Source organism: Canis aureus, chromosome 34, assembly GCF_053574225.1.
Source record: "Canis aureus isolate CA01 chromosome 34, VMU_Caureus_v.1.0, whole genome shotgun sequence".
NCBI classification, from domain to species: Eukaryota; Metazoa; Chordata; class Mammalia; order Carnivora; family Canidae; genus Canis; species Canis aureus.
Window position 1 is genome coordinate 14,496,329 of NC_135644.1, and position 12,269 is coordinate 14,508,597.

Here is a 12,269-nt window from a genome sequence, read left to right on the forward strand (position 1 = left end):
TCTAAAGCAGTACTTCTCAAACTTCAGTGTGCACATAAATCACCTGGGGACCTTAATAAAATGCAGATTCTGACTCAGTAGGTATGGGGTGGGACGAGATTTTGCATTTCTAAAAATTAGCTCCAAAGTAATGTAAATCTTACCTACTGATCACACTCTGAACATCAGTTCTAGAGAACTGATGAAAGTTCAAAAATTTTTTAAAAGATTTTATTTATTTATTCATGAGAGACACAGAGAGAAAGAGAGGCAGAGACACAGGCAGAGGGAGAAGCAGGCTCCATGCAGGGAGCCCGATGTGGGACTTGATCCCTGGTCTCCAGGATCACACCTTGGGCTGAAGGCGGCGCTAAAACGCTGAGCCACCCGGGCTGCCCGAAAGTTCAAATTTATTGTTCCTAAGACCCACCAGGCCAGTGTATTCCTTACTCTTCAGTCACATGCATGATAAATGCTTTGTTTCTGCTGTAGAAGTTATTTTTTATGCCAACAGGCATGACTGCACTAAGAGCATTTAACTTAAGAAAGCAGTTCAGCAACTAAAGGATAATTTATCAGCATATTACTGTGGCATGTGATAGGAATAGAAGCTATTTTTCTAAATGGCTAACCAGTTATAACGTTTATTAAATAATCTAACACCATTACCTGAAGATACCTCCAATCATATTAAATTCTTATATATAATAGAACCATCATATTAAATTCTTAGATATTCTAGGCTATCAGATTTTGTTGCAAATAACCTATAGAACGAATCCTGTGCCAGTAACATACTATTTTAAATTATTATGCTTTTTTTTTTAAAAAAGATTTTACTTACATATTCATGAGAGAGACACACACACACACACACAGAGGGGGGGTGGGCAGAGACATAGGCAGAGGGCATGAAGCCCTGACACAGGACTCGATCCCAGGACTCCAGGATCATGCCCTGGGCCGAAGACAGGCGCTAAACTGCTGAGCCACCCAAGGATCCCCTATTACGTTTTTTTTTTTTTTAAGATTTTATTCATTATTCATGAGAGACCCAGAGAGAGGCAGAGACAAAGACAGAGGGAGAAGCAGGCTCCCTGTGGGGAGCCTGATGTGGGACTAGATCCCAGGACCCTAGGATCATGACCTGAGCCAAAGGCAGACGTTCAATTGCTGAGCCACTCAGGTGTGCCTATTATGCTGTTTTTAAATCTGAAAGCTTACATTCCCAATTTATCTCCTTCTCCACCTTCAATTTCTCCATTGGATGTCAGAACTAACCACTATTGTAATTTTTTTTGGCACAAAGGAAAATCTATGAATTAGCAGTGCCTGGTTGGCTCAGTCAGTTAAACATCTGACTTCAGCTCAAGTCATGATCCTAGGGTCCTGAGATGAAGCCCCTTTTTGGGCTCTGGGCTCAGCAGTGGGGAAGGGGTCTGCTTGTTCCTCTCCCTCCTTTTGTCCTTCCCCCTGCTTGTGCTCTCTCAAATAAATAAAATCTTAAAAAAGAAAAAGAAAATCTATGAATTAATTTAAGAGCTCTAAAATACCTAGGAATAAGGGTGCTTGGGTGGCTCAGCTGGTCAAGAGGCTGCCTTGGGCTTAGGTCATGATCCCAAGGTCCTGGGATGGAACTCAGTGTCAGGCTCCTTGCTCAGCTGGGAGTCTGCTTTTCCCCTACCTCTTGACACTACCCGCCCCCCCATGCTCAGTGCTCTCAAGCTTGCTTGCTCTCCCTAATAAATAAAGTCTTTAAAATAATAAAATACACAGGAATAAAAATACCTATAAATAGCTTTATGGAAAAAAACTATATAAGCTCCTCATGAACACATAAGGTATGATTTGATTTTTTTATTAGTAAATAACCTCAAATTAGTTATTTACTTTACTGACCTTTAATATTCTTTAAGCTGTATATATTCCACTGTATTTATATTACAAATGAATCTTTTAAACAATGTATTAAAAAAACACTTTAAAAAAAGAAAGAAGGGAAGGGAAGGGAAGGGAAGGGAAGAAGGGAAGGGAAGAAGGGAAGGGAAGAAGGGAAGGGAAGAAGGGAAGGGAAGGGAAGGGAAGGGAAGGGAAGGGAAGGACTCCTTAAGACTGGAATAGTATTCTATAAGCTTTAGAATAATTTTTCCCCCCAAAACCAAAAACTTAATTCCTTCATAGATTAGGGCAGTTCATAATTTTTAAATAATGAAGACAAATTAAAGATGGTATTATTTTAAACTTATTCATGTTAACATAAATGCTTGAATATGAGTTTATTACTTCCATAAAATAATCCTTTCTTCTTGCCTGGCTTTAACATCTTCCTAGAGGGCTTACCAATATAATCTCAAAAATGCCACCACCTCTGAGGGCTCCTTAATTTCCTTTGGGTGAACTAGTTGTCACTTTTGTGAAGTACAGAGATATGGTTCTTTTGTAAGAATTTTAAAATAATAATAGTGTGGAAGCATATTAATTCCAAAGACTTGTCAAAAGATATCTTTTAAAACATGCACCACTGTATTGTACTTCTTTCTGTTCAGTTCCTAACTATGGAGGCACTTCCATTTCATGGAAGGGAAATCTAATACCCAGGTGTTAATGAGTTGTCAACAGTTACACAATTTCTAAAAAAAACCTCAAAACTGAGTTTCCAGATTCCAAATGCAGGGATATTAACAATTGTTCTAAACTTTATATTTGTAAACCAATTAAAAATTAAAATATTCCCATGAGGGATCCCTGGTTGGCGCAGCGGTTTGGCGCCTGCCTTTGGCCCAGGGCGCGATCCTGGAGACCCGGGATCGAATCCCACATCAGGCTCCTGGTGCATGGAGCCTGCTTCTCCCTCTGCCTGTGTCTCCGCCTCTCTCTCTCTCTCTCTGTGTGACTATCATAAATTAAAAAAAAAAAAAAAAAAAAAAATTCCCATGAAACAATATAAAAGCTTTAATGCTAAAACCAAGCATACCAATTTTTCTTTTTTTAGCCAAATCGTTCAAATTTATCTTTTTTTTTTTTTTTTGAACACCTGAAACTTACTTCTGTATTAGGGATGGTATTTCTTTTTGTGCTTAAAAAAAAGACTGTACTTAATATAGGTTATTTCCCCCCTTTCGGTACTGATACAAATGGCTTATCAGTGTTTAAAAACTTTTAAAGGTAAAGTACAAGTACTTCTAATAGCTACCTAAATAATTTCTTAGTGGAAGAGTGTGTTTAGGTTGGCAGGTAACCTTGATTCCTCAAATAAAGGCAGCACAGAATTTGCTATCAAACTATTTCACACCTCAAGTAATAACAGTGACAATCAAAATTATTTCTTTTCATAAAATGTGAAAGTAAACATGTAAATTTTATATTCCAAACTTTCCCCTTTAGGCATACATTTTAAAGACCTAAAAAAATTCTAAATCATACTCATTAAGTAATTTTTCTTTATTTTTAAATATAACTTTGCATCTAAGAATGCTGTAATAACTCAACAAAGTACATAGTATCAGACTGGAACAACAAATTGAAAAAAATCATCTGCATCCACTCAACAAGGAAATCATAAGCACTCCTCCCATGCCTACTGGACACTTAACTCATTTCTAGACTTTCTTAAAGTTTGTGGTAGATTTCCTACCCTAAACATTGGGACTATCAACCTAAAGTAGGGGATGGGTAACCCTTAAGTTTTCTTGTTTTTCTCAGTGGGATAGAATATTGGATAACTGAACTTATTTAAATGTATGTTACTATAAATACAGTTCAAACAAGCACTGAAGAATTTATGATCTGTGTATGGACTTTAGTGCAAGGATGGTGATACTCAGCTGTAAATTAAGAAACTAAAGAGTAATAACCAGTTTTCAGTTATGTTTCAGATAGATGAACTTGTTTACAGGTGAGGATATTAATATAAAATAAATCAAATCATTACCATTCTTTAAGAGTAAAAAATACTTGCTATTATGAACTAGAGAAATTCCTATTAGGCATGAGTTTACGACTGCTTACACTTAGAATTCATCATCTCTCATGTACTACATCTGCCTACATAAAACGTCAAATAATTATCAGAGATGCATAATTCAATAAATTATTTTACTTCACTAAAAGTTTTCATACGGGCATACCTCATTTTATTTTTTTTTAAGATTTTATTTATTTATTCATGAGAAACACATTTTTAAAGATTTTATTTATTTATTCATGAGAAACACAGAAAGAGAGAGAGAGAGGCAGAGACATAGGCAGAGGAGAAGCAGGCTCCATGCAGGGAGCCTGATGTGGAACGATCCCGGGACTCCAGGACCACGCCCCAGGGCAAAGGCAGGTGCTAAACTCCTGAGCCACCCAGGGATCCCTGCATACCTCATTTTAATACGAGCATACCTCATTTTATTATGCTTCAGATATTGTTGGGTTTTGTTTTTGCTTTTTTACAAATTGATGGTTTGTGGCAATCCTGTGTCAAGCCAAGTCTATTGGCACCATTTTTCCAGCAGTATTTGTTCACTTCATGTCTGTCTTATTTTGGTAATTCTTGCAATATTTCAAACTTTTTTCATTACTATTATATTTGTGGTGGTGATCTATGATCAGTGATCTTTGATGTTACTATTGTAATTGTTTTGGGGCACAAAATGAATCATAGATGATGATGAACTTAATGTTGTGTGTGTTCTGATTGTACCCCGACCAGGTGTTCCTCATCTCCTTTAGCGTTCCCTATTCCTTGAGATACAACAATATTGAAATTAGGCCAACATTAAAAAAAAAATAGGCCAATATTGAAATAAACTCTACAATGGTCTCTAAGTGTTCAAATGAAAGGAAGGGGCAGCCCGGGTGGCTCAGTGGTTTAGCGCCGCCTTCAGCCCAGGGCCTGATCCTGGAGACCCGGGATCGAGTCCCACGTCAGGCTCCCTGCATGGAGCCTGCTTCTCCCTCCGCCTGTGTCTCTGCCTCTCTGCCTCTCTGCCTCTCTCTCTCTCTCTCTGTCATGAATAAATAAAATATTAAAAAAAAAAAACAAATGAAAGGAAGAATTATGCATCTCACACTTTAAATCAAAGCTAGAAATGATTAAGCTCAGTGAGAAGGCGTATCAAAAGCTGAGATAAGGGCAGCCTGGGTGGCTCAGCGGTTTAGCACCGCCTTCAGCCCAAGGCCTGAAGACCCTGGATCAAGTCCCACATCAGGATCCCTGCATGGAGCCTGCTTCTCACTCTGCCTGGGTCTCTGCCCTCTCTCTCTCTCTCTCTCTCCTCTCATGAATAAATAAATAAAATCTTAAAAAAAAAAAAAAAAAACTGAGATAAGCCAAAAAGTAGGCAACGTTGTGAATGCAAAGTCCTTGAAGGAAATTCAAAGTGTTACTCCACTGAACACACAAACAATAAGGAAGCAAAACAGCCTTATTGCAGATATGGACAAAGTTTTAGTGGTCCAGATAGAAGATCAAACCAGCCACAACATTCCCATAAGCCAAAGCCTAATCCAGAGCAAGGTCCTAACTTTCTTAAATTCTCTGAAGGCTGAGAGAGGTGAGAAAGCTGCAGAAGAAAAGTTTGAAGCTAGCAGAGGTTGGTTCATGAGGTTTAAAGAGGTCATCTCCATATCATAAAAGTGCAAGGTGAAACAGCAAGTGTTGATCCAGAAGCTGGAAGTTATCCAGGTCTAGCTAAGATAATTAATTAAAGTGGCTACACTAAACAACAGCTTTTCAATGTAGACAAAACAGCCGCCTTCTTTTTTATAAGTTTATTCATTTAAGTAATCTCTACACCCAAAGTGGGGCTCAAACCCATAACCCTGAGATTGAGTCACATCTTCTTCTTTTCTTTTTAAGATTTTATTTATCTGAGAGAGAATGACTGATGGGGAGGTTTAGAGGTTCGAGGGGGAGTGAGAGAGAGAGAGAGAGAGAGAGAGAGAGAGAGAAAGAGAAGCAGACTCCCTGCTGAGCAGGAAACCCAATGCGGGACTGGATCCCATGACTCAGATCATGACCCGAGCCAAAGGCAGATGCTTAACTGAGACACCCAGGTACCCTGAGTCACATGCTCTTCTGACTGAGCCAGCCAGGCACTCCAAAACAGTCTTCTATTGGAGAAGATGCCTTCTAGGACTTCCATGACTAGAAGAGAGATGCTTGGCTTCGAAGCTTCAAAAGACAGGTTGAGTCCCTTGTTAGCAGCTAATGCAGCTGGTGACTAAATTGAAGCCAATGCTCACTGACCATTCCAAATATCCTAGGCCCTTAGGCTGGTTTTACTCTGCCTATGCTCTAAGGGAACAATAAAACCTAGATGACAGCACATCTGTTTGCAACAGTTTACAGAATATTTTAAGCCCACTGTTGAGACCTACTGCTCAGAAAAAAGGATTCCTTTTAAAAAAAATCACTGCTCCCTGGCAACAAACCTGGCTACCCAAAAGCTCTAATAGAGATATATAACAAGATTGATGTTGTTTTCATGTCTGCTAACACAATATCCATTTTGTAGCCCATGAATTGAGGAGAAATTTTGACCTTCCAGTCTTAACTATTTAAAAAGTACATTTCACAAGTATATTACACATCTATCACTGCCATAGATGGTGATTCCTCTGATAGACCCAGGCAGAGTAAACTGAAAACCTTTGGAAAGAATTCACCATTCTAGATGCCATTAAGAACACTTGTGATCATGGGAAGAGACAAAATATCAACCTTAACAAAGGGAATGTGGAAGAAGTTGACTCCAACCGCCATGGATAACTCTGATGGGGGTTCAAGACCTCCGTGAAGGAAGTAAGCACAGATGTGGTGAAAACAGCAAAAGAACTAGAATTAGAAGTAGAGCCTGAAGGCAGCCCTGGTGGCCCAGCAGTTAGCGCCGCCTTCAGCGCAGGGTGTGATCCTGGAGACCGCAGATCAAGTCCCGTGTCAGGCTCCCTGCATGGAGCCTGCTTCTCCCTCTGCCTGTGTCTCTGCCTCTCTCTCTCTCTCTCATGAATAAATAAAATCTTTAAAAAAAAAAAAAAAAAAAAAAAGGAAAGTGGAGACTGAAGGCGTGACTGAATTGTTACAATCTTATAAAATGTGAACAGATGAGTTGCTTCTTATGGATGAATAAAGAAAGTGATTTCTTGAGATGGAAACTACTCCTGATGACTGTTGAAATGACAACAAAGGATTTAGAATATTACATAAACTTAGTTGATAAAGCAATAGCAGGATTTGTGAATACGACTCCCATTTTTGAAAAAAGTTCTACTGTAGATAAAATGTATCAGATAGCATCACTTGCTATAGAGAAAGGAAGAGTCAACTGATGTGACAAACTTCACTGATGTCTTATTTTAAGAAACTGCTACATCCAACCCCAACCTTTAGCAACCATCACCCTAATCATAGCAGCCATTCACATCAAGGTGAGATACTTGATGCAAAAAATTATGACTCACTGAAAGCTCAGATAATGGTTGGTATATTTTAGCAATAAATATTTTTAAATTAAGGTATTAAGGTTTTTTAAAAAATATTTATTTATTCATGAGAGACAAACAGAAAGAGAGAGGCAGAGACACAAGCAGAGGGAGAAGCAGGCTCCCTGTGGGGAGCCCGACATGGGACCTGATCCTGGGACTCCAGGATCATGCTCTGAGCCAAACGCAGGCGCCAAACCACTGAGCCACCCAGGTGTCCCAGGTATTAAGTTTTTAAACATAATGCTATTGTAAACTTGGCAGAATACAGTATAGTGTAAACATCACTTTTATATGCACTGGAAAACTAAAAAATTCATTTGATTTGCTTTATTGCAATAGTCACTTTATTGCAGTGGTCTGGAACTGAACCTGCAATATTTCCAAGGTACGTCTGTACTCTGAAATGTTGCCATAATAACATCTAATTATACTATTCTATATGCCCCAATTTCAACATTAAGAAATTTTCTATCTGTCAAATTAATATTACTTTAAAACTCAAAACCTTTGGAAAGAACGATTTTTACCAATTTTCTGATGTTTCTGAAGTGGTAAATATCAAAGACTAAAATGCTACTTTGAACACTTTGGGGGAAGACAGACCATTACAATGTATTACAACCTGTTATAGGTAATCCATAAGACAGAAAATTTTGGGATTTGTCATTTATATTCCCAGCTATTGCACTGTATAAGCCTACAGGTAGAGTGTATATATGTAGCAACCACATGTCAGGTGCTCATTATTTATTGAACAAATTAATAAATATTTTCCCCACTCAGCTTACTGCACAGCTGCAACCATCGTATTAAATCCTCATTCACACAGGCTGTCATGGGCAATATCTACCTTAATAATGGCCAAATGATGATAAGGACAAACCTGATCTACTCGGGGAAATTTTTGAGTTAAAGGAAAATATGAGAGATGAGAAAACGGGTAGGGAGTAGAGGGTAAGAAGAAAGACTGTTAAAAAAATAAGTAAATACTATTATGCTGCTATTTCAGCTATGGTAAAGTATATAGGTTAAAAAAGGCAACCAAGGGCAGCCTGGGTGGCTCAGCGGTTTAGCGCTGCCTTTGGCCCAGGGTATGATCCTGGAGGCCCAGGATGGAGTCCCACGTCAGGCTCCCTGCATGGAGCCTGCTGCTTTCTCTGCCTGTGTCTCTGTTTCTGTTTCTCTGTGTCTCTCATGAATGAATAAATAAAATCTTAAAAAAAAAAAAAAGGTTGGGCAGCCCCAGTGGCCCAGTAGTTTAGCGCCACCTTCAGCCCGGGGTGTGATCCTGGAGACCCAGGATCGAGTCCCATGTCAGGCTCCCTGCATGGAGCCTGCTTGTCCCTCTGCCTGTGTCTCTGCCTCTCTCCCTCTCCCCTCACTGTGTCTCTGCCTCTCTGTCATGAATAAATAAAATCTTAAAAAAAAAAAAAAGGCAACCAAGGCCATATTTAGGAAGAAGGGAACAAATGTAAACACAATTTACATAACTAGGAAAGCAGAGACTTAGAAAAAACTAACAAGATAATTTATTCAGGAAGAGTCTGAGCATTCAGATTTTTCAATTAGCAATAATCATGCCTTGGATAAACCTCACAGTATCACAGTGGCTAAGATCCTGCCACTGCACAAAGCTGAGCATTCAGATTTTTAAAAGATGGCAAACAAATGAAGTAAAAATTAACCATGGGTAGATTATCTTTGGGATTAGTTTTTAAGTGAATGAAAACAAATTTATACCTTACACTGGAAAATTATGATAGTAAGACTTCTTATAACTAACTGGAAGAATATTTTCACTTTTGTAAAAGTTAATTTAGGAAAATGATTTGGACTGTCCCATACACCAGCAATTGCTACACTTTCTTCTCCATTTTATTTTAAGGAAAACTTGGTATGGTTTACCTTGAGATTAAGTCATACGCTCTACAGAGCCAGCCAGGGGCCCCTCTTCTCCATTTTTAAACAGTGATAAGAATATAATGTTTAAGACTCTGAAAAGTCCTACCTTATATGGGCTAATTAGTCTTCTTTTAATGTCCAGTCTATAGCTTCTGTATTGTTCAGCATCACTCATGTCAGTTACCAATAGTCGAAGGATTTCATAAACCCGTCTAGCATGTTGCTTAATGAAACAAAAGAAAAACATGAACACTTTTAATTAAAAATAGTGACATTTTCCCAAAAGAACACAGGATATATGGAGTATCTGCTACGGGCCAGAAATTGTGCTAGGTACCAGATGAAAAATAAAAGATAGTCTCTGCCCTTGAGGAGCTAGTAGCCTAATTCGTAACAAAAATGATTGAGGTATGGTCAATCTAATGATGGAAATATATATAGGGTATTATGGTAGCACAGCCTGGGAATGGCATAAATGTTAAGAGGATTCCTGGGGAAAGAAAACCTGAGCTAAACGTTAAAGGGAAGGGACCATGACAGTCTAGAAAGAGGGGTGAGCACTGTGTGTGTATACAAGTGTGCACAGCACAGTCATGCAAGACTGAGGCAGCCTGACACTGCTGGAGCACAAAATGAAAATTAGTGCATAGAAGTAAAGTGAGAACAGAGTAGAAACTAAGAGTCATATGCCTAACTAACTCAGCCACCAAAGTGCTCCTAGGTAACAGATTTTAAATGGGGTTGTGAACAAAGTGCACAAATACGAGTTTTACGAAAAGCATTCTCTTAGCTACATAGAAATGGTAGCAAAAAAAAAGGGGGGGGCTGGGAAACCAATTAGGAAGCTATGCTATTAAATAAGGTAAAAATGACGAAGGCATGAACTAAGAACCAGTAAGAATACTAAAGGAACAAGGATTCTAGGAATACAGAAGAGGAAGGATTTGGGTGTGGAGGAAGGTATGGAATGACAGTGAGTTTTCACAGCCTAGGAGAGATTTAGGAAGCAACAGAACATATAAATCTGAAGAAAATTCTAGTCTTAGAGTGAGGATTTAAGCAATATCGGTATATAGTCTAGAGTTAAAACTGCAATATTGATTAGGAAAGCCATAAATAGTGAAAACAAGAGGAGAGTTCAGAACCCTGTAGTACAGTGACAGTTAAAGGGCAGAGAAAAACAAAGTAGTAGTAGGAAAAACAAGAAATTTTGGTATCACTGAAGCCAAAAGAAAAGCCCATAGTTTTTCTGTTTATGTTGTTTCACTGATATATTTATTGGGGGTAGAGGGAGATCAGGTATAAGGTAGATGGGAAAATGATGTTTGAACTTTTCCAGAAGGGACCTCAACTGAGCCTGAAAAGAGGAGTTATATCTGGCAAGACAAAGATGGAGGAACAAGAGAAGGGGGTATCACAGGCAAAGAGCATAGGTAACATAAAGCGATATAACAAGAAGAAAGATATAGCACAGTTGGGAAATAACAAGAGGTTTAGTAATGCCAGAGCAAGAAGGAAAGTGGTAGAAAGTTGAGTCTACCAAGGTTGACAGGGTCCAAATTATGACGGGTTTGGTGTGCCATACTAAATTTTAATTCCTTTAAGAAAAAAAGCATAATTTTGAAAAATGTGTTCCTACTCTTTCTTTTAAAAGCCTAGCTGCTAAATACATTCTCTAAAAGTTTAATACAGTCTAAACATACCGAATATTTCTAAACCATGTATTTATCTTAAAACCAGGAAGCCATTAAAGTGTAAAGGAGAAGATGCAAAGTTTCAGTTCAAATTAAACTGTTGTGGGACACCTGGGTGGCTCTGGAGGTTCAGCGTCTGCCTTTGGCTCAGGGCATGATCCCCAGGTCCTGGGATCGAGTCCCGCATCAGGCTCCCTGTGAGGAGCCTGCTTCTCCCTCTGCCTATGCCTCTGCCTCTCTGTCTCTAATGAATAAAATAAATATTTAAAAAAAAAATTAAGTTGGTGAAGGTTAGCGCCAGGAACCTTTTTTTTAAAAAAGATTCATTTATTTTGAGAGAGAGAGGGGAAGAGAGAGCATGCTCTGGAGCATGGGAGGGAGGGGCAGAGGAAGAGGGAAAGAGAGAGAATCTTAAGTAGACTTCCCACAGGGAGCCTGATGAGGGGCTCAATCACACAACCCTGAGATCATGACCTGAGCCGAAATCAAGAGTCGGACACCCAACTGACTGAGCCACACAGGTGCCCCAGGACACTTGATATACAGTGTTGGGAATACAGGAGGAAAATCTACATTGAAGAATTAAATGAGATCACCCAGGTAGAATAAGTAAAATAAAGACTGGATAAAGAACTTTGGGGAAGAATCATCTTTAGGGAACATACAGAAGAGTAAAAGCATCTCTAAAAAGATGACCACAGTGCTAAATGAAAAAATCAGGAACTGTGGTACCTTAGAAGCAAGGGAGGAGAGGTTAACAGCATCATAAACCAGTCCTTATTATTCATCTCATATTCTTTTCTTTCTTTTTTTCTTTTCTTTTGAAAGCACACCCACGTGCAACTGGGGGGAGGGGCAAAGGGAGAGACACCCAAGCAGACTCTAGCTGAGTGCCAACCCTGACATGAGACTTGATCCCAGGATCCTAAGATCATGACCTGAGCCAAAATGAACAGTCAGATGCTCAACCAAATGAGCTACCGAGGAGCCCCTCACATACTTTCATAATCCAAATCCTATCCATTCTTCAAGACTTAGATCAAATGCAGCTCCGTACCATGAAAAACTCTGATTCCCTTACATACATAAATATAATAAACTAAATTCCCTCCTCTGAACTGCCAGAATATTTTTTCTGTACCTATTTTAGGATATTTACTACTTTAAAATTCAAATATATAGAAATATATATATACTTCACATGAATTAACTATTTTGCCATAG

General features: G+C 38.8%; 2 protein-coding genes across 3 annotated transcripts in view; one reads left to right on the forward strand and one right to left on the reverse strand.

Moving 5' to 3' along the window:
* SLC25A12 (solute carrier family 25 member 12) overlaps positions 1-12,269 on the forward strand; it is a 204,614-nt gene that overhangs the window by 15,668 nt on the left and 176,677 nt on the right. The window lies entirely within an intron of this gene.
* Positions 1-12,269, reverse strand: part of HAT1 (histone acetyltransferase 1) — a 66,950-nt gene that overhangs the window by 2,875 nt on the left and 51,806 nt on the right. For both annotated transcript variants that reach the window (XM_077883681.1, XM_077883682.1), the window contains one exon: positions 9,458-9,574. In XM_077883681.1, the coding sequence (XP_077739807.1) occupies positions 9,458-9,574 (117 nt within the window). The remainder of the gene's footprint in view (positions 1-9,457; positions 9,575-12,269) is intronic.